Here is a 24,401-nt window from a genome sequence, read left to right as displayed (position 1 = left end):
GGCATCACTACCAAATGAAATGTTTGTCTTTTTGGGGGAGGCAGAAACTTCAAAAGTTACCCGAAATTCCTAGGGGACAGCCTTACGCTCCTGTCATTGGGATTGGTGGGATCTGGCAGGTGTAGATTTTGGAAAAACAAGGTGGACTTCATGCTCCGGAGCATTATCCCGCGGTTTTATTTCTTTGCTCACAGATAATGAAAACATATATTTTAGGACGTTACAAATCCATCCCGGGCCTGAGGATGGGGCCTTTTTATCAAGTTAGCAGTTAAAGGAGCAGGTTACTGTACATGGCTATAGGCACTAGCAGTGAGAAGTGTTATCCATCCCATATTTCCAATTTGTGAAGCTTTGGGGTATATTTACTAAAGTGCGGGTTTATAGAAGTGCAGATGTTGCCCATGGCAACCAATCAGGTTCTAGCTATTATGTTCTAGAAGGTGCTAGATATGTGATAGCTAGAATCTGATTGGTTGCTATGGACAACACCTCCACTTCTATAAACCCACACTTTAGTAAATATACCCCTTTGTCCTCTAGATCAGTGATGATTTGTATTTTGTAAACATTTTTATATTATCTAAATAATGTCAGCATAAATTGGTGGTTGTCAGTAAATTGTCATACGGTTGTTAACAGAGATGATTTCCAGCAGTAATGTTCTTTTTTTTCATACTAATACCCAGGTGTTCTTGATATATTCCTTTAGTAATTCTTTATTACATCATAAAGACCCATTGAACGCTGTACTGCTCTTCCTGCTAGTGTCCTGAGTGCGCCCCGGCTCAGGCACCCTTCCCCTTGCCATGTTCCTGGCAGCGTCATAATATGGGCTGCGTCCAAGGCTGGATTAAGAAGGGGACTGATCCAGCTCCTATAAAAAAAACAAAAACAAAAAAAAAAAATGATCGTTAAAAAAGATAACTAGACAGAGAGAAACAGATTGCAATCTCTCTCCCTATTCATTTACTGCCGCTGATTGTAAAAAAAATAAAAACTGATGTTCATGTACTAGATCAATCTGTTGTAAGTGATGGAGGACTCCACGACAAAAGAGACCAGGGAAACGACTGCAATGCTCAGAATGGGCCTTCGGTGCAGCAGATACATAGGGTTGCTGCAACCCTAAGAAAGATAATTTAGGTAGGGAGATGTATTTCAAACAGTGCTGCGTCTGAAGTTGGGAACGGACCCCCGGTTCTGCGCTATAAGCACTTCTATTAGACTCTGGCACAACACTATCTGAACCTCCCCTTCTGCCAGTTGTCAACACCTTGACAAGACGCTTTACAGTGTTGATGGGTGTAAGTTCCCTCTAACTGCGTATGTGAAGCTGGCACATGCAGCTACTGTCAGTAAGAGAGGAGAGTGGGAAGGGGGGGGGGGGGGGGGTTTGCTGTATAAAAAAAGAATATAACTTTTAGGTGGAGCTGCACTTCAAATGGGAAACCATAATGCGAAAAATAAATGTCAAAACATAAAAGATTACTCTTCCCAATAAGCTTGCACTCCTAAGAGCTTCGAAAACAAATTTATTTTTGTCCGTCGAAAATCTCTTAACGCCACCTGATCCCATGGCAGGATGCCCAAACTCATCCAGCATCAACTGGAATCCATCCAAGAGGTCTGTGACATGCAATGTATTAGCAGATATCAGCCCAAAGCAGCTGGGTATTTTGTAGACAAAGGTAAAGATCTTACCACTTCCACTGGAGAAAGGGAAATAAAAGAATCTCTTTTTGTCTGATAGGCCACAAAAATAAACCCAGCTCTGAAATTCCTCTCAGTCAAGGATTTTAAAGGGTAGCCAGAAGCAAGGATGTGAAGGATAAAAATGATTATAAACACCACATTCAAGTACTAGTGTTCGTGAACTGGTATGTGGTGTGTTACTGCCCCTAGTGGTCACATTGTTGGACTGCAGGTGTGCAGCACATTGGGGAAAACAAAGTATTCCAACAAGACGCTTTCTCTATCCAAGGCTGTGCTCTCTCCTGTTATCTGTCTGATTATGGACTCTTCTGTTTTACGTAGAAAGCTTTGCTAGAGTTAACTGCGGAAATACAATGCAACATTTACCATTATGCACTTACATTCTTGTGTGATTGTCAGTTCATCTTAATGAAAGGTGTATTGTATCTGCCTATAGAATGACATCCAGAAACAAATGACAGGTGAACCAGTGGGTTATATGACAAAATAAAAAAAGATGTAAACAAAGGCATCATATAAATTACTTAAGTGTCATTTAATAAGACTACAGTGTCTCCTATTTAAGGTGATCATTTGTGTCTTATGCAATGAGTATTAAGACAGATTGAATGGGACACCTAATTTATTTCTATAAATAGTTTTCATGGAAATAATCATTATTATATCTATTTTATTGTATTTGGTGCTTAAATGAGGGGGGGAATTTTATGGTGCACAGGTCATATTAATGTGCCAATAGTTTTTACGGGGGGCTTTGTAGATGCTTTAATGAGATGACCCATGCTTTGCACACACACTGCACTAGGGGTGGGCAGTAAGCGTCCCCCAGCTGTTGTAGATTTACTCATGCCAGCATGCCCTGCCAAAGTTTTGCTATTTGAACATGCTAAAACTGTTGCAAGGCATGCTGGGATGTGTAGTTCAACAACAGCTGGATGGATGCTTTTTGCCCATCCCTGCAAGCCATTTTCTTACATAGAGATCCTCTAACAATGAAAATGATCAGTTCACAAGTTAATAAACAAGTTGCATCTTCTACAGTGAAACCCTTTTGAATGTTATTGTTTGTCATTGTTATTGCATTTCTTAACTCTTCTTTATATGTGCACAGGTTTAGGCATAAGTTTAGGCACCTGTAGGAAATTTGTATGTTTCACTGAAGCTCCCAGGAATGAACACGGCCCCTAAACACAATATTAACCTGCGCATTTTATCGCTCCATGAGTTTGCTAAATTTAACGCATTGAAAAAAAAAAGGGGTGCCCAAATGTTTGCACAACGCACGCATCAGCATTGTGTAAAATTTTGGGCACCCTGTTAGTCAGTGCTGGGTAACCCCTCCTTTGCCTTATCGAACAGCTTCCAAAGGTTTCTTGTAGCCAGTTAAGAGTATTTTTTTTTTTCTTTCTGCTTCTTACAAGATTCTTCTAGAGTATTCCATAATGCTAAATCATTGGGACCTTGAAGGCCTTCCTGTAAGTATTTTAAGATTGAGTTTCAGGTGTGTTTTGGATCGTAGCCTTGCCGAAAAATCCATCCTCTATACCAGGCCTGGCCAACCTGTGGCTCTCCAGCTGTTGTGGTAACTATATGTCCCACCGTGTCCTGCCACAGTTTTAACATTCCCTAATAGCAAAACTGCGGCAGAGCATGCTGGGACTTTTAGTTTCACAGCAGCTGGGGTGCCACATGTTGGCCAGGCCTGCTTGATACATATTTGATTTCTTGACTGACATCTTTTAGGCTTTGTTGATTTTCAGTTGAACCCAATCTTCTTTCCACCCAGATAATATTCCATGTGACGCCTGCTGCCACGCATCTCTGAATTACAATAGGCTCTATTGCTAAAACTGCTTCAAATGCTTTACCTGTTATTCTCTAAACATATCTACCGTGGTTGTGGCCAAAACTGTACGTTCTTTCTTTCAGCAATAGCCGTAGACCTGCGGTCCACTACACCGGTGTCGGCGGAACCTCTCACAGGTCTTCTGCAGTGAGATGTGGGTTTAAAGCTGGCCACACACATAGCGATTTTTTTACCCGATTTGGCCAATTTCGACAAAATATGGCAAAATCACGAATTTCCACTCATGCTCACGATGCGATTACGCGTCCCCACTCGTCGTACCTCGCATCTTCAGATCTGCCGTGTTGTAGGGCAGATTTGCCAATCTGGGACACAGTGCACTGGATGCACGATAGATATTAAGTCAGATTGGACATTTTTACTCCAAATCGTGACCACGACTTCCGGGGAGCTGCCTGGGGAGAGTCCAGGGAAAACCATACACATCGTGGGATTGAGAACACATCGCTATGTGATCTGACCAATTTAACAGCAGATTTCCAACAGGTTTTCCTTAGATCTACAGATATCTCCTTAACTTCAACAATTCCCCCAACTTCAATGCAAATTCATCATTTCAACATCTTTCTGTCATCCTCTGATAGAGCCCTGTAAAATACGTTTGATCCTTTAATAAATGTACTATGTGTAAATTTTGTCCGTGAAATCCTATAACCGTCTGCAAATATTTTTTACTTATATTCTGGGTATTTTACATTTACCGCCCCAGAAATGAATTTTTGTTATGGAAACATGCCCAACAGTTAAACATAGAATAAATGCCACAAAGACAATCTATATGGGTTTTCTTAGAGGCAAACAATATATTTTCTCTATGTCAGCAGAGTTGTCTTACAGCCACAGCACACACTTGGATGATCATTTTGAATTTCAACTAATTGTCATTTTGTTTGCACGTTAACTTGCCGGATTAATCCTGGCACCTAAAATAAGACAAGAATGAAAGGCCTTTGTTTAAATGCAATAACAAACTCCGTGTGTACAGTCTTAATGCTCCACGGACGACAAAGGCGGACAGCGCCACCACAAATGGGAAAAGCTGTGAGAAAAAATTGCACCTTTTCACTCCTAAAATCATTCTCGGGGTGTAAAACGTTTGCAGAGTCTTTCATTATTGACAAACGAGATCACACAGCAGATCAAAGAATAAAAATAATATATTTTATTTAAGTGCAGAATAGCTGTCCAGTTTCTGAGGGTAGCCACATTTCCTTAGGGAGCAGTGCAAGCAAAAAGCTCGAACAGGAACAGGTACTGTAAAAGAAATGCTAAAGAGGAGATATTTATATATCAAGTAACCTAAACTTCCATTAGCCTCAACCACTTTCTAATCATTATCCAAAGGACATAACGTGACTCTCCAGCTGTTGCTGAACTGTGAATTTGACCAGAAACTGTCAGCACTGCTGCAATTTGTAGTTCCACAATATCAGGAAATTGCATATCTCTGGCCTCGGGCTGGTAACCTACCATTGGGCTAAAAGTGCAATTTTTTTTAAAATCGCTTGTTATTTTTATTTCATTTTTAATTGCATTTTCGTATACAAAATCCGAGTTTCTGTAACTTCTGCCTGGAGAGTTTTCTGATGCCTATCTCATCTCACACCGCACCTCATACTGTTTAAAACATAAAATTGTTTGTTTATTATTATGGTATGGAAAAATCTTCCTTTAGGGGAAATGCACAAGACGTTAGATAGGGGGTTTGATTTTCATAATAAAAATTATGGTTTTGAAGTCTGTGGGGAACATTTGTCAAAAGTGCTACGTACGGGAAAAATGAAACAAACTGCTGTGACCATTAACAGCCAATTATAATCTAAATGTCATTTTTCAGTTGCGGATTAGAAAGTGAAAGGTAACGTCTAATTGGTTGGTTAATAGCATCATTTTCCTGTAAACGATGCCTGCAAATAGGAAGTTCTGAGAGTGAATATGTGACTGTATACAAATCATGTTCTAATAATTATACTGGCGCTAATGACTGCGTAGCATTTTCTGATATGTGAGGCAAATATGCATAACTGCGTCTAACAATGTCTTAATTAGCGGTATATGTATACCTTGTCTACTCTTTGGGCTCGATTCAGACCCGCTCTCTAGATGCGCTCGCACGCAGCCAAAGTATGCAAATCCCGTGATCGCACGGCAAGGCATTAGCACGCCTACTATGTGTTAGCGTGCGATCACGGTGTGTATTTAGACGCCCACCAGCCTGTTATAAGACGCCCACTGTCCCACGTCATCTCCAAGAAGTGTATGCAACAATCGGTAACAACGAGTACAATCAGAAGCAAACGCAGCACTTGTGGTCAACCATACCCCACCGCAAGCACTGCGAGTGCTTCAGTGTGTACAACAACCATGTGACATGTTCTATGACGCAGCGTCTTAATTATGCACGCCTCTGAAACGGCGTTAAGAAGCTCAGACACGCCTGCGATCGCACCACCACACCTCCGTTTTCAACGACAATCTGCTGTCACCTCCCATAAACTGCTTGTGCTGTCACTCATTCTAGCGAGCTAGCTATGCGCAGCGAGCGGACGCTTCCTGATCGCATGGACTAGTTTGCGCATGCGCACATTGCGGAACATCGGCAGCTACGTGTGAACGCAGCCTAGCGAGCGGGTCTGAATCGGGCCCTTAGTTCCTTCCCCCCCTCCACTAATGTGCCACCAGGTTTGAACTATGCAGTGTGAATAATTCTTGTGCTGCACTGTTTAGACTTCTGACATCATCTTAACGATGCTCCCCAACAAAGAGGAGAGTGTGTATTAAAGTTGAGTGCTAGATACACTCTGCTATAGAGTGTATCTAGCAAATTATTATACATAGCACAGGGGTTATACTTGCAAGCTAGGCCCTCAGAGTATGTTTTGCACATTTAACACTTAAAAAGATTCCAAAATGCAGGAACTTTGCTGTACAAAATAAACATGTTTGGCCATTGATCCGTTCCCTCAATATCCCTTTCACCCAAGGCATCTGCTTCTTCTGCCTAACTACCTCTTACACTATAAAAACCCACTCTTCAATCATGCCATTGTCACATTTGACTGAAGTATCTGAATCTCAATGTAGGCTTTCATATTGGTGAGTTGTCCTTACATTTATTCTTAAAGAAACCTATGAGCCATAACTTCAGGAGAACCTCATTCCCTACTATATGCTCACCTGTGTTTTATGTTTTTGTTTATTCCTGTTAGATGAAAAGATTGAGTGAAGCCCACATCAACAAAATATGATATATATATATATGTGTGTATATATGAGATATATATATTATATATATAAAATATGTTTCTGAGGGCACAAGTAGAACCAAACGCTGGTCATCAGTTCTACGCTTTCAAATGAGCTATTACTACTCTTCTTTTCACTCAAGGAGCAGCAACTATCAGACTTTCATTATCGATTTAGAGTTTGTTTTGTCTCCGCTGGCGCTACCAGACAGGGCCTATATCATGTATTTACCCGGGCAGAGGACAAATTGGTAATTTAGCAAAACTCTCGCTCCAGTCCAAAATAGAACCACCAGCATGGGTGCCCACCAGCCTCTCTGAGTCTTACTGCTTTGAAGTCCAACATGGTCTTCTGTGACCCAACAAAATGATGGATTGCAACAGAGCGATCTGCTATTGATCTACAGAACCCAGCTGTTTGCTGGAGTTGGTTCTGCAATACTACTTTTCTGACGGCAATGCGGTAGTAAACAAGGTTCGTGTCAGGCATACTAATAATAAGGGACATTATAGGCATATTGGCACCTTCAGTGAACCTTGAATGGGTGCTTAACCTCCCCCCCTCTATCCTCCCACACTCTCCCAGCACTTTGGCATAGTCTAGTCTCTTAGCAGTCTATAGTCTTGAGTGTGGATTGACAAATCCACAAAAAAAAAGCTCCAAAGTCATCTGTGTGATAAAAGTGAGGAGCAACGATCTGCAGTTCCCATTCACCCAACTTATCACAGCCAAATCATCCCTCACTTGCATTCCTACATCAATAGGCCCTGTATATTGCCTTTGTTCCCCAGCTAATCAGTACCAATCACACTTAAAAGAAGATTAATTATGCAGCTGCTAGCAGAACTGTTTCACTATACTGGGCCCCCACTCCTTCTAAATAAGACACAAGAAGAGGATTTTGGATCTCGACGCCCATACGTTGTCTTTTTAGTATGGTCTAAAAGATGATAATACGAGTTTCAATGACATTTTTCAGCTATTGTTGGGCACTATATTGATGTCTGTCTTGGTACACGCGAGCCCAGCACACAACCACGCAAACGGATGCACATAGGCGTCGGCTTGACATTTAGACGGACGGACGCCTACTGTGACAATGATTTGTTGATGTGTTCCTCATTATCAAATTTGCTCTCTATGCATCAGACATTTTAAAAGCAAATTCTATTCACAGACATCCCCCTGTTGCTCTTGTTCAACTACATTGAGATTTCATGGGAAGAATTAAACAATACATTTTTTTTTTCTGCAGGTATTGTATGATCTTTTTGGTTGGGAGACACTTTCTCATTTTAGAGGAACACGATAGCCTAAAAACCCAGCAACAATAACTTAAATGAGAAGGAAAAAAAAAACAGATTATGCAACTGAGGTTCCCAAGATACTCCTATCGCTATCTTTATATAGAGAATTAACAAGCCAGACGATTACACCCCATTAACGCTTCAGAACTTATTTCCATGCCATAAAATAAATAAAAAGGATTGAGAGCCAGATTCATAATAATCTACAAGCTGGCACATGCACTAAATAAACTAACGTAAGTATATCTAATAGATTGGAGGGTAAGATTTTAGGGCACTTTATTTAGATGTTAGTTTATGTGCGTTTATTTTTTTTGCAGCTTTATCAAGTTATGTTGACAGTGTACAAGGAAACATAATTATACAGATAAATTAAAGTCAGATGTACAACTATAGGTAGCGCCTCTACATAATAATAATAATGCTGGGACTGTCAATCTTGCCTTTTGTAAGGTACAGTAGCACTGTCGATGACCAACAAACTTACCATGAAAGTTGACTTGGGTCAGGGTTATATGGCTGTACATCGGATCCAGGATTCAGATCTTTAAGTCTATTAGTAGGTAGCCTTTCCGAACCTAAAGATGGTTGACCACAAAGGATAGTAGCTTCATTTAGCTATATAACAATGACCTATAGGATTTAAAACATTTCAAGCACTGCAACAGTATAGGAACATTAAATATGTTAAATTAACACTTTCAATTAGTATTTAAAAAAATTAACAATGGGAACCGTTGTGACCCCAAATAGAAAGTAAAATAATCAACAACACTGCAACTTCACTTTTACAATCATGAGATCACGGGCATTAAAACAGTTCTCTCTCTCTCTCTTTTTCTCTCTCTCTCTCTCTCTCCCCCCCTCTTCCTCTCTCTATCTCTCTCCCTCTCTCCACAGGGAGTGACCGGTTCAGCATTTACCATGCACCCTCCCCAGGTGACCCTGTGCTAGCCTGTATTGTCATTTGACATCTTGAGCTAATTTAAACAATAAATGCAACTGAGAATGATCTTTTAAGTGCAGTAAAGTGTTATGCCCCAATACCAAAATTACTTCAAGGTCAGCAGCTATTATACATAGAAGACATTTTAAGGCATATCATCTAATTAAAACTAAAGCCAATATCTTTCTCAGTGCCTTGTTGCAGACCTGCTGCCATGATCATCTATTATCCAGGGGTGTTTTTACAAATTTGCATATAAAAAAATAAATCTAAAACCCCACTAATTGCACAGACTTTTAAAACTATTAAAGGCATATATTCCTGGCCAATTTGAAGCTTCAATTGCATTACATTGAATAATATACAGTATATATATATATATATATATATATATATACCTGTAACTTTGATTACCTGTCCCTGTAATTTTGATGATGTCTTGATAAATGAGGGTCAACCGCAGACACATTGACTTCCACTGCTGTGTGGTCTGCATTATTTATTGTCATCCAATTTATTATTTATTGCTATCCAAGTTGTGTCATATATATATATATAATAGAAGCAAACTCACCAGGCTAGTTTAGAAATCGTAGAAAAAATTCCAACACTTTATTTTTTCATAGGAATACCCAAAGTAGCCATAGGACCTATGGCTACTTTGGGTATTCCTATGAAAAAATAAAGTGTTGGAATTTTTTCTACGATTTCTAAACTAGTCTGGTGAGTGCGCTTCTTTAAATCTAACTATTATGGACTGGGTCTTATGGACAAAGCCTGAAGAGCAACCCAGCTGTTGCAGACTTCTAAAAGTGAGTGCTACTCCAAGATCTAAATACAGGTTGAGTCTCCCATATCCAAAATGCTTGGGACCAGGGGTATTTTGGATATCGGAATATTCCGTATTTTGGAATAATTGCATATTATAATGAAATGTCTTGAAAATGGGACCCAAATATACACACAGAATGCATTTATCTGTTATACACCTTATACACACAGCCTGCAGGTAATTTTAGACAATATTTTTTATAATTTTGTGCATCAAAAAAAGTTTGTGTATATACATGAAATTCATTTATGTTTCATATACACCTTATACACACAGCCTGAAGGTTATTTTATACAATCTTTTTAATAATGTGTGCCTTAGACAAAGTTTATGTACATTAAACCATCAAAAATCAAAGGTTTCATTATCTCAGTCATGCTGAAAATATTCCATATTTCGGAATATTTGGATATGGGAGACTCAACCTGTGTATGTGTATGTATATATATAGGTATTTGTTTCTTGTATTAATATTTGCCCTTTCTTGGCTCCCAAAATAGTCAAGTTATTCGAATGATTTAAACCAATATTCATAATTTCTGCATTTTTTGGAAATCTCTTCATTCATAATGAAACAATTATGTTAATTCTTCTATTTAGATATATTAATATATTAATAACAATCCAATGCTTGAATCTATTGCAAAAATATTTGAAAAAGTTATTTTTTTTACTCTGTTTGGTGAAGGAAAATAAAATCTGAATTTGACATAAATTTGATTCTCTCACTAATAATAAGCTATAGTTTTTAACTAAAACTTTAACTGACAATTTTAAATGTACTGCCTGGGGATACACTGTAAATTAAGCCTAATAGGATTAATCATTTTAAGAGATTTTTTTTGTTAATTTTAATGATAACAGATGGAAAGTAGGGCGTTCAGGTTAGTACATTAAAAATTATTATAATTTTATGTGTATTATTCATAGTGAAGGACTAGATCCAACATTAAAAAATGAAGATAGTGTAATTGCCTTTTATAATTATGTAATGCATATACAAATGTTTAATATAAATTATATATATGTATATACATAAAATATATATTCTATTGTGCGTGCGTGTATGTATATATATATAATATATATTTATATACAGTTATGATAGATATGATGTATTTGTCAAGTTTCAACTGTATCAATTTTCTCTCGCTCGCTCTCTTTATATGTAAAAAGAGAGAATAAACTTGATGCCAATGTACCTGATTCACCTCTTACAAGTGGAAACATGTGAAATAAATCTAGCAGAAAATACACTCCATATTCTGATAGGTGGCAGCTGGACCTTAGTAAAGGGCAATGATGAGTCACACTAAAGGGGGATTTCAATTAGCCCCGATAATCTATTGGGGGTGAAAAAGGGTGATAGCCTCGGGCTTTAGCACCTGATGCTATTCAATTACATCCCCCTTTTCACCTGTGCCCATTGCCAACACACATTAAATGGAAGTGTTAACGGGCGTTAACACATAAAGTCCATAATAACTTCACGCACTTAAGTGTTAACTGCATGTTTTCACCCGTTAAACATCTCATTATTGGGGAATTATTTTTGGGTCTGCACCCGGAAAAAAATTCCCTGTTCAGTGAAATCCCTCCTAAATTGTGATATTCAAATAGTGAAGACTACAAGCGCCTAATAGTGCTTAAAAATAATGTTATGATTATTTCTCTCTTTATTTTTAGCCTAGAACTCCATGGACCCATGGGTGGTCTAAAGATAAGGAAGCTTGAAGATAATTATAATATATATGTTGAGTGCACTTTATGTGTAACCACTAGTAGGCACTAGTAATTTTCTCTATTTGTCTATGTATATTTGTGTGCGTGTGTGTATATAGAGTTAAATGATGAAAAAAAAATCCCAAAACATGATGACACAATTTTTGAGCATCAATTTAAGCCAAATAATGTTCAAATTAGGCCACTATGCCACTGCCTCAGTTTATATTGCTTGAAACATAATATGCATCAATTAACTGTGTAGTTATTAGAGATAATTGGAAACATTTAACTAAAGTAACATGTATACATAAAAATGGTTTTATTTAAAACATCTATAAAATCCCAGGACTCTGTAAACATTACCTGTTTTACAAATGTAATTATTTGTGTGCTGCAAAGAGCATGCCCTATGTTTTCATTTTTTTATTCTCTAAATCAGACAAAATTTTGCCATACTTAATATTTACAAGTGAAACAATCAGATTGTTTCTATAATCTGTTAAATAAAAGCAGACATGGAATGTTATTAATATGTAATGTATGAAATAGCATTTACACACTTTTAGCCTTCATAGCACCACAATTTGTTCGCTGTAAATAAGGTTTTTTAAAAGAAGGGGAGAAAATTGTATCAATATCTGCAGTAAACCACAGCAAAACAGTTAAGCAGGCAACAGACTGATAATGCTAATAACTGATGACTTAACTGTATGCTATAGCAATTGATTTGTTAGAACTTTATTGACTAAGCTGTAACGTATTGCAACAATGACCTCTATATGTTACATAGTTCATAGCAGAATGGCAGTGTCTGGCAATAATATATATATAGTGTGTGTGTGTGTGTGTATATATATATATATATATATATATATATATGCATGTACATACATCTAAAGACCAACATTTAAAAACTAGAGATTTGCTCATATTTATGTTTAAAATAAACAAAATGTGTATTAAAGGCATACTTAAAACATTTCATTTCCCTCTTAATCAATTAATAATGGTAAAAAGTAATTTAAAATTATAGTAATTGTTAATCCATATATTAGAATAGCTTGCTAAAATGTATTTGTAATCACCCAATAAGATTTAAATTACTTAAAAGAAATTGTTTACCCTTTACATTTTATTTATGAAGATAAGGTGGCTCTTAAAAAACGGCAATATTTAAAAACCACCAAGTATAAGATAGACCTTTTTTATTTTATATGGAATGTAGCTTCAATATAGTACATGTAACAGTAGTTTTTAAAAATCAGGATAATATATAAAAAAAGTAAAAAAAATGAATTCAGTATTTTAAAGGAAACACCATTTTATGAAGTTATGTAGTTACCTTGTTATGCGTGTACTAAAATCTGGTTGTTTGATGTGTCAAATAAAAGACAGATCAATTTTATTTGAAATATTTTGAGTCCAAAGAAAATAATGTAGTTCATTGACACATTTGGTTATTATTCTATTTTATTTTATATAGCTACAAGAATCTGTTATTACAAAAGAAATCATACAGTATTTAATTTTAAAAAATCAACAGTTTACATACTAAATAGCATGAACCATATGTTATTCAACATTAAAAAAATACATGAACAGTTTTATAAGTAGTTAACATGAACCACTGAAATTAATTAAAAAAATAAGGATTTATTTCAATTACACGAATAGTATATATATATATATATATTATGGATGTGCAGGCTCGGTTTTACTCGAATTTACTCAGTTCTTATCACCACTTTACCGTATGTTCGGATTTATTATATTGGCTATCCAAAACACATGATAAGCGATAGCCACTAAAATGCCGTTTTGAGATCCGAGTAAATCCGAGCCTGCACATCCCTAATATAAATATATATATATATATGTATATATATATGTATATATATATATTGAACAATGAGAAAAAAATAGTGACTAGCAAAACTTTTGGTAAGAACAGATACATTTCTAATTTTTTTGTAGCCAGGGTTTTTTAATATATGAAATGATTTTGTTATTTACTAATGCTTGCAAGCAATGTTTTTTTAATGTAAATGTTTAGATAGAAAAGAAAACTACCAAGGCAAACAGATTTGTTGTTGTTTTTTTTAATTAATTGGACAGCCTTTATTTTTTTAAACTTTTTTACAGTCAAATTTTGGATACACATAATTATATCTACAAATAATGAAATATAAACTATGATATATTATATTTTCATTAGCAATCTTTCATTTGTTCTTCTGTGAGATTAAAACATGAATTAAATAATAAATAATGAAAAACACTAACATATTTAACATATATATGTTTATATCACTAATTATTCTGTAGACTATAATTATTTGTAGTCAATATTTGTATAATTTTGAGTTAAAAAAGGTAAATAAACAATTTCCCAATTTGTAATAATATAATAAAGTAAGTTAAAACAAGAATAAATATATCATTCTCAATTAAATTATATCTTCTTAAGGTGTACGTTTTGATGATCTTATTTGTATGGAGGGACTTTGAGAATAATGTTCAGCCACATGTAAGAATATTAAACAGTAGTAGACAGAGAGTTTTGATTAAACCAAGTTTAGATAATATCCTTCAACAAATTAAAGGGTTGCGAGATGAAGTTCAAGTTTTTTTCTCAACAACCTATGAACTTGTATCACCTTAAACCCCAACATTTCAGACATATCGCCCTACTAAATGAAATTTCAACCACATTCTTCAATAAATTAAATGGTTGTGAGATCAGTTTTCACAAGAGTTTGATATGGGATTTTTATTCAGCCCATGAACTTGCATCACCTAGAACCCCAAAGTTTACCTTTTTTGGGAAACATTATTTTTTACTATTTCTGTTTATCTGCAGTAAAGGTTGCTCACCTCTCAAGAGATTCATGAAACTCTGGTCTGTTCCTGATACTGATTTACCGAAAACTGTTGAAATAATGCAGGTAATGTTATCGTAAAAACTAAATGGAAATAATGAAAAAAATTTAAGTTTTAATTTCTGTACATATTTTCTTTTAAAGTGAATACTGTTGGTTCAAGTACGTTTTTATCTGATTAATATTCTAAATGTACCATTTATTATTACAATTCATATCCATATTACCAGAAAAACATTGTATGTATAAAACTTGCTTCAATTCTAAGTAGTTGGTATTGTTATAGCAGAGAAATTCAACTTTATTAACTTATTTCTTTCTTGACCTGTCATATTTAATAATTCTCAAAATATTTTTTAATATTGCACAATGGAAATTATGCAAATTTTGGCATTACATATTACCTGTAGGACAGAGCTTAGTAATGTCGCCATTTATTAGTTTTCAGTTACAATGTATAATTTATTTACAATTAATATGGCAGGTGTATATTACAAGAACAAAGACATCCACTACCATACTCTATATATAATGGGGATATTTTTTAGTCATCTGTAACGTAGAATACCTAGGTGACTTTGAAAAACACTAACTCATTTTAAAAACACATGTATAAACAGAGTATGTATGTGTGTTTATATATATATATATATATATTACATGCAGTATATATACATATATTCTTATATAACTTATGCCTAGTACAACAACTATCTTAATTCAGTTGGTAGATACAGTAAGATGACCCTTGCTTCCCCAGCTAGAGACTCTGCTTGAAAAAGACTTGATTTACAAAGGAGTTTGTTGGTCTTTGTGTTCTCCTGAGTGCATTTAATTTACTATTTACGTATAGTGCTTTCCCTGACAATTTTACAATAGAGAGTGGATACATGCATGACATTAGCATTTGTAGGCAGTTCTCATACTCCAGGACATATACATTTATTCCAATTACACAGAACCGTCTCATCTCCCTAATACAGAGATATCAGGGTTTACTGACCTCTTCCCTCCTGATAAGCAGACATCAGGGCACATATCTTTCTCATCCTAATACACAGACATGAAGGACAAAGGCCTGTCCACTCCTACTACACAGACCTGCCCTCTTAATACACTGGCATCTTGTTTCTTCCTATTACACAGACATCAGGACATAGGCCTATTCCCTCCTCCTATTACACAGACATCAGAACAAATACCTCTCTCATACTCCTAACACACCTCTCCCCTCTTCCTAATACACAGATATCATGACACAAACCTCTCCCCCACCTCCAAATATACAGATATCATGACATACTGACCACTCCCCTCCTCCTACTACACAGACATTATGACAGACATTTCCTCTCTTCCTAATAACACAGATATCATGACACAAACCTCTCCCCTCCTCCTAATACACAGACAACTGGACACAGACCTCTCCCCCATCTCCTAATACACAGATATCAAGACACACAGACTGCTCCCCTCCTTCTAATAAACAGACATGAGGACACAGAGCTCTCCCCTCCTTCTACTACAAAGACAACAGGTCATAGACCTCTCCCTGCTTCCTAATACACAGACAACAGGTCACAGACCTCTCCCCTCCTCCTAATACACAGATATCAGGGCACACAGACTGCTTCCCTCCTTCTAATAAACAGACATGAGGACACGGACCTCTCCCCTCCTTTTAATACAAAGACAACAGGTCATAGATCTCTCTCCGCCTCCTTATACACAGACTATAGGTCACAGGCCTCTCCCCTCCTCCTAATACACATACATCAGTGTACAGATCTCCCCCTCCTTTTAATACACAGACAACAGGTCACAGACCCCTCACCTTTCCTAATGCACAGACATCAGGGCACAAACTTCTCTCCCTCCTAATACACAGACATCACGACACAGACCCTCCAAGTAATAATACACAAACAGGATACAGACCTTTTTAATAATACACATACATCAGGGAAACACTGACCTCTCTCCTCCTCCTAATACACAGACAACAGGTACATACCTCTCCCCTCCTCCTAATACACAGACATCACGGCACTGACCTCTCCCCTTCTCCTAATACACAGATATTAGGTCACACTGATCTCTCCCCTCTTTCTAGTACATGGATATCACAGAACTCTCCTTTCCTTCTAATACACAAACATCAGTACAGAGAGTTTTCTCCTCCTGCTATAACACAGACATCAGGGCACAGACCTCTCCCCTCTTCCTAATACACTGACATCAGGACACAGACCTCTCCCTTCCAAATAATACACAAATATCAGTACAGAGAATTTTCTCCTCCTACTAATACACAGACATCAGGGCACAGACCCCTCCCTTCTTCCTAATACACTGACATCAGGGCACAGACCTCTCCCCTCCAAATAATAAACAAACATCAGGGTACAAACCTTTTCCCTCTTCCTAATACACAGACATCGAGGAAACACTGACCTCACGCCTTCTCCTAATACACAGATATCAGGGCACAAACCTTTCCCCTCATCCTATTACACAGCCTTCATGTCCAAATTACCTCTCCCCTTCTAATACACAGTTATCAGGGCACAAACCTTTCCCCTCCTAATACACAGACATCAGATCACACTGACTTCTCCCCTCCTAAAACACAGAAATCATGACACAGAACTCTCCTTTCCATCTAATACACAGACATCACTACAGAGAATTTTCTCCTCCTACTAATACACAGACATCAGGGCACAGACCTCTCCCCTCTTCCTAATACACTGCCTTTAGGGCACAGACCTATCCCTTCCAAATAATACACAAACATCAGGGTACAGACCTTTTCCCTCCTCCTAATACACAGACATCAGGGAAACACTGACCTCTCCCTTTCGCCTAATACATAGACATAAGGGAAACACTGACCTCTCCCTTTCTCCTAATACACAAATATCAGGGCACAAACCTTTCCCCTCCTAATACACAGACTTCAGGTCGCAATCACCTCTTTCCTTCTAATACACATATACAGGGCACAGACCTCACCCCTCCTTCTAATACACAGACATCGCCACAGAGAATTTCCTCCTCCTACTAATACGCAGACATCTGGGCACAACCCTTTACCCACTTTCTAACATACAGACATCAAAACATACTAACCTCTCCCCTCCTCCTACTATACAGACATCAGGTCACATTGACATCTTTCCTCCTTCTAATACACAGACATCAGGGGTGCACTGACCTATCCCCTCCTCCTAATACACAGGCATTCATACCCACTGATCTCTCCCCTCCTAATACACAGACATCAATGGTGAACTGACCTCTCCCATCCTCCTAATGCACAGACATCCATACCCACTGACCTTTCCCCTCCTAATACACAGATATCAGGGGTGCACTGACCTCTCCCATCCACCTAATGCACAGACATCCATACCCACTGTCCCCTCTCCTCCTAATACACAGACAACAGGACACACTGTCCTCTCCCCCACCTAATACACAGACATCAGTGACACAGACCTCTCCCCCCTCCTAATACACAGACATCAATCTTTGGGTTTTGTCGCCCTGCTGCTTATTTGAGCATTTTGGCTGCTGATGCAGCAATGTTTATAAACACTGTCCATGTTCTGCAATGTTCTGTATTTTGTATGTCCCTTTCATCCTATTTTTGTGCAAACTGTTTCTGTTTTTGTACTTTGCAAGGAACTGTAGACATCAGGGCACAGACCTCTCCCCTCCCCCTAATATACAGATATAAGTGCACAGACCTCTGTCCCCTTCTAATACACAGACATAAGGACATAAACCTCTCCCTTGCCCCTAATACACAGATATCAGGACACAAACCTCTCCCCTGCCCTTAATACACAGATATCAGGACACAAACTACTCCCACTCTCTCATTGCACAGACAAATTATCGGAGTCACTCCTATTTATCACTCGATCAGGGCCGGTGCAAGGTTTCTTGGCACCCTAGGCATTTCTTTAGCCTTACGCCCCCACCCTCGATAGCTACACAAGCCCTAATACAGTGCCCCCAATAGTGGCCCCCCTATACAGTGACCCCAGTAGTGGTCCCCCCATGCAGTGCCCCCAATATAGTACCCTTTACACAGTGCCCTCAGTAGTGCCCCTTATACAGTGCCCCCAGTAGTAGTCCCCCCACCTATGCAGTGCCCCTTATATAGTGACCCCAGTAGTAACCATCCCTATGCAGTGCCCCCAGTAGTTGTCCCCCTTATGCAGTGCTCCCAGTAGTAGTCTCCCCCTCAGCAGTGCCCCCAGTAGTAATCCCCCCAGTAGCAGCCCTCCCCCAACAGTGCCCCTAGTAGTAGTCCCCCCCAGCAGTAATCCCTCCCTATGCAGTGGCCCCAGTAGTGGTCCCACTAGTGCAGTGCCACTAGTAGTAACCCCCCCAGCAATAATCCCTCCTATGTAGTGCCCCCAGTACTAGTCCCCCCAGCAGTGCCCCAGTAGCAGTCTGCCCCAGCAGTGCCCCCAGTAGTAGTCCCCCACCAACAGTAGTCCTCCCAGCAGTATCCCTGAGTAGTAATCACCCTCTATGCAGTGTCCCCCAGTAGTGGTCCCACCAGTGTGCAGTGGACTCAGTAGTACCTATGTTCAAGAGAAAAAAGGTTGATTACTGCACTAGTAATAGTGTGATCTTCACAATTTTCGAAATACAAACCCCATATCAATACATAATTATTGTACTTATAATTTTGTCAATGATGTAATCTTTGGGGGTGCTGCCATTTTTGTCAATGATGTAATCTTTGGGGGTGCTGCCATTCTTTTTTTTCTCTTGAACATATGTGCCCCCAGTAGTACCCCCAGCAGTGTCCCTAGTAGTACCCCCAGCAGTGCTCCTAGTAGTACCCCCAGCAGTGCCCCTAGTAGTACCCCCATCAGTGCCCCCAACAGTGCCTCTAGTAGTACCCCCAACAGTACCCCTAGTAGTACCCCCAACAGTGCCCCTAGTAGTAGTCCGGTCCCCCCCACCCAGCCCAGACACACACACACACGAAGAAAAAAAAAACACCTCCACTTACCTTAATCCCCGCTCCGGCATGCTCCTCCGTCATGACGTCTCTCCCATCAGCCACTGCGGGAGCCGGAAGATGGCCCGGCTCCAGCAGTGGGCGCAGCAGCCGTTGACAGTCTGTCTGACTCTCATTGGCTGCTAAAACAAACACACAGCTGCCGGCGCCGGCGGGTGTGTGTTTGTTCCAAGTAGTGTAGTGCGGAATGCACTTATGTGCTGTCCACACTACCACCCTGCAGTGGCCGGCGCTCTTAGGCATTACCGCCCTGCACTCGATCTGCAGATATATCTTTAGATGATGGTTGTTCATACACACTGAACGTCCATCATCTATCTGACAGCCGCAGGTCCCGCTGGCAGGGAGGCGTGTCGGGGGTGGAGCCTCCCCCCTCCCCGCGGCTGCCACTGTGAGTGTACGGGCGGTCTGCAGACATATCTGTCCATCGGCTGTGCAGCAGAGCCAATGCGATATGTCTGTGAACGACACGGGCAGACGGCCAGCAGATATATTGGCCGAACAATTGATCGGCTAGTGTGTACACAGCATAACAGCTATGGTAGAAAATGAAGTGGTCTATTTATCAATATAGCTTTGACAGTGGTGATAAGGCTGATTTTTTTAATTGCATGATATTCAGTTACTGCTGTAATTATGTGACAGCTGAGAGATAAGTGATATCCACTGCCTCAGTGACATCGGCACAAAGTAGTTAGGTTTTTCACCCTGTTATAAATCTGCCCCTAAGTAATGATGCATTGGAGGTTTGTGGTGTTTTTAGAACTGTAGGTTTAATTAAAACAGGTAGACAGAACAAGACCTTTAACGTACACACACAAGCTGCATGCTTACGCACTGCAGTACAGTAGGGTCTGGGCTTCTTTTAGGCAGTGTGAAAAGCTGGGGAATAATATCCACTGATTAAAAAACAAAAATAAACAGCTCCCCTGGCTGGCTCTTCTACATAGCAGCCCATTGTGTATATCTGTGCGAATAGAACTCGTCTGGCATCATTTCAGCTTGGCTCTCTGTGCCAAGAGGAGACTCTTCTTATTCAGTCATGTCTTGTCCGCAGGAAATCCCACCACACAGGAGGATGGTTGCAGCTGTTATGTGTATGTGTGTGTGTGTGTGTATATATATATATATATATATATATATATATATATATATACTCTATATACATACTCTATATACACTATATATAAACAGTATGTATAAACCTTGCCGGGATCCAACTGGACCACCTCACGTTGGTTTCTTCCCAGTCAGTGCAGGGGTGTACGAATGCATAACCGGACAGATAAACAAACAAACAGACCAATGAATTCTATATATAAGATTAGTCGTGATGTCGCTATTTATTCTTTTTTGATACTAAATAGCTATGTAAGATTTGTTAGCTTCACCTTGAGAGCAGTGGAAGATAATCTCAAACAAAGAAACAAACTTCTTTTGTATATATATATATATATATATATATATATATATATATATATATATATTAGGGGTGTGCACCGGCCACTTTTCGTGTTTTGGTTTTGGATCTGGATCTTTCTTCGTGTTTTGGATCTGGGTTTTGTGTTTTGGATCTGTATTTTTTTGTTTAAAAAAAGCATAAAAACAGCTAAAATCACAGAATTTGTGGGTTTTTCTGCTCCTATGCTATTATTAACCTCAATAACCTTAATTTCCACTCATTTCCAGTCTATTCTGAACACTTCACACCTCACAATAGTATTTTTATGTCCAAAAGGTTGCACCGAGGTAGCTGGATGACTATGCTAAGCGACACAAGTGGGCGGCACAAACACGTGGCCCATCTAGGAGTGACACTGCAGTGGCAGACAGGATGGCAGTTTGAAAAACTAGGCCCCAAACACTACATAATGCAAAGAAAAAAAAGAGGTGCAAGATGGAATTGTCCTTGGGCCCTCCCACCCATCCTTATGCTGTATAAACATTACATGCACACTTTAACAAACCAATCATTTCAGCGCCAGGGTCTGCCACACGACTGTGGCTGAAATGATTGGTTCGTTTGGGCCCCCACAAAACAAGCTGGCAATTAATCTGTCCCTGCACAAACTGGCTCTACGGAGGCAAGATGTCGTCCTCATCCACCGATTCCTCAGTGTTGTGTACATCCTCATCCTCACAGAGTATTAATTCGTCCCCGCTGGAATCCACAACCACAGGTCCCTCTGTACGTTCTGGAGGCTGGTCTCCCTGGAAGAGTTGATAATTAATTTTTATGAACATCATCTTCTCCACATTTTGTGGAAGCAACCTCCTACGCCTTTCGCTGACAAGGTTCTCGGCTGCACTAAACACTCTTTCGGAGTACACACTGGAGGGGGGGCAACTCAGGTAAAATATAGCCAGTTTGTACAGGGGCCTCCAAATTGCCTCTTTTTCCTGCCAGTACAGGTACGGACTGTCTGACCTTCCTACTTGGATGCTGTCACCGATGTAATCCTTTAACAGACAGACGCATGCTTGTCGCTGCTGCTTTGAGGATGCAGGTGCGGCTACAGCCCACACATTTCACAAAGACAGAAAAAAAAAGAAGAATTTTTTATTTTGTTTGGAGTGCAGTTTGGGGGTTACAGCACCCTTTAACGGACAAGCCAGCCGGCCCTTTACTTATGACACAGGCGCACGCAGTCGCTGAATGGCAAAAGTGGCCAGAAATTTTTCGGGCCACCCAAAGCATCTCCTGCACGCCCCCGCTTTACAGAAAATTCTGCACCACCAAGTTTATTGTGTGAGCAAAACATGGGATGTGCTGGAATTTGCCCAGATGTAATGCCCGCACAATATTGGTGGCGTTGTCAGATATCACAAATCCCCAGGAGAGTCTTAAGTGGGGTAAGCCACTGGGCGATGATTTCCCTCAGTTTCTCTAAGAGGTTGTCGGCGATGTGCCTCTTACTGAAACCGGTGATACACAGCGTAGTCTGCCTTGGAACAAGCTGGCGTTTCTGAGATGCTGCTACTGGTGACGCTGCTGTTGTTGCTGCGTAAGGTGATACATTTACCCAGTGGGCTGTCACAGTCATATAGTCCTTAGTCTGCCCTGTTCCACTTGTCCACATGTCCGTGGTTAAGTGGACATTGGGTACAACCGCATTTTTCAGGACACTGAGGACACTTTTTCTGACGTTTCTGTACAGTCTCGGTATCGCCTGCCTAGTGAAGTGGAATCTAGACGGGATTTGGAACCGGGGACACACTACCTCCATCAATTGTCTAAATCCCACTGCACTAATGGCGGATACTGGACGCACGTCTAACACCAACATAGCAGTCAAGGCCTCAGTTATATGTTTTGCTTGAGGATGATTGCTGTTGTACTTCATCCTCCTCGCTAAGGACTGTTGGAGGGTCAATTGTTTAGTAAAAGTAGTGGTGTTCCTACTTCATCTCTGGGATGATGAACAACTCCCAGCAGCAGCAACAGCACTAGGAGGAAGTGGTTCTTGATCTTTCCCTATTTTATTTTTATCTGAGAAAGTTTGGTCCTCCATTTATGTTATATTGATATATACGTGCGGCTAAGGCGCACACAAACACAGAAAATAATTTTTTTATTTTTGTTGGAGACTAGTGCACTTTGTGGGTTACACCACCCTTTAAGAAATGAGCCAGCCGGCCCTTTACTAATGGGACACAGGCGCACGCTTGGCGCTGCTCCTTTGTTGATGCACGTGCAGCCACAGTGCACACAATTCACAAACACAGAAAAAATATAAAAAATTTTTGTACTTGGGGGGAGCACCCCTGATGGACAGAGCACCCCCTGGACAACACTACAGCACCCCTTTAGGACTGGGACACTGCACAGGACTTTGGAGTGGACACAGCCCCTATGGACAACTGACTGCACAACACAGTCCAGCCAGCCCCTATGGACTTTGGAGGAGTGGACACAGCCCCTATGGACAACAGCAGCACAACACTACACTGCACTACACTACACAGCCCAGCCAGCCCTAACTCCCACCCTCCCTCTTCACTGTCCACAGCTGAGTGAGAAAATGGCGCCGACGCGGGTACCTTATATGGGATCCAAAACCCGCGAGACCTGGAAGGCAGGATGATGACGTTTTGCCTCGATTTCAGATCCGAGTCAGGCGGGAAAAGTCGAGCCTGACTCGGATCGGGGGGGTTCGGTTTTCAGCAATCCGAACCCGCTCACCCCTAATATATATATATATATATATATATATATATATATATATATATTAGATGTCCACACTGACTGATGATCTTAAAACTGCTTTTAAATGAGATACGGCAGATGCCTTTCTTAGTATGTAGCTAATGAATTATCATGATTACAAATACTAATAGTGGATAATTCTCCAATTTGTTTGGTAGTCCTTACTTCAAATACCTCAATATACTTTTCCTAACCAATAAATTGTCCGCCTTCATAACAAAAAAGGGCCCTGGCTAACAGAGAAATACGTCTGGTAACTAATGAACCACACGTGCAGTAAAGCCTGGTCACTTAACAGTATGGTACAGTATGACCCAACTTGGCACCTGCGCACTTTATATACCAGTAAGTAGCAGTAGTTCAGTGAACGATAATTGACTAAAATCAGTAGGGTTATACATAGACGATTTTCAGGACACCCCTCTACAATCCCCTGACGAAGTCCAAGCTGGAATTAAACGCGGAAGGTTTTGACAATACACCTGCTTCTTTGATGCTGGTTTAACATAATTTGGACTATACTGTCTGGATTACTATATCTAAGGAACTTCCAAATTAAAGGCTATCAAGTGCAGGACTGCACTTCCTAACCTATACAGCTCTTGATCCAACTTTTACTTGTATGT

The 24,401-nt window shown here is 39.6% G+C and overlaps 1 protein-coding gene across 1 annotated transcript in view; it reads right to left on the bottom strand.

Annotated features, from left to right (window-relative positions):
- Positions 1 to 497: 497 nt before the first annotated feature.
- Positions 498 to 24,401, bottom strand: part of LOC148502580 (uncharacterized) — a 128,379-nt gene continuing 104,475 nt past the window's right edge. The window contains exons 2-4 of the mRNA XM_088449684.1: positions 14,514 to 14,567; positions 8,624 to 8,714; positions 498 to 877 (exon numbers count right to left, since the gene is read on the bottom strand). Coding sequence (XP_088305810.1) covers positions 709 to 877; positions 8,624 to 8,714; positions 14,514 to 14,567 — 314 coding nt within the window. The 3' untranslated portion in view covers positions 498 to 708. The remainder of the gene's footprint in view (positions 878 to 8,623; positions 8,715 to 14,513; positions 14,568 to 24,401) is intronic.

This window comes from Taudactylus pleione, unplaced genomic scaffold (genome assembly GCF_031769625.1).
Source record: "Taudactylus pleione unplaced genomic scaffold, aTauple2 ptg000490l, whole genome shotgun sequence".
NCBI lineage: Eukaryota > Metazoa > Chordata > Amphibia > Anura > Myobatrachidae > Taudactylus > Taudactylus pleione.
Note: the sequence above shows the minus strand (reverse complement) of the source record. Positions and strands in the feature narration are given on the sequence as shown.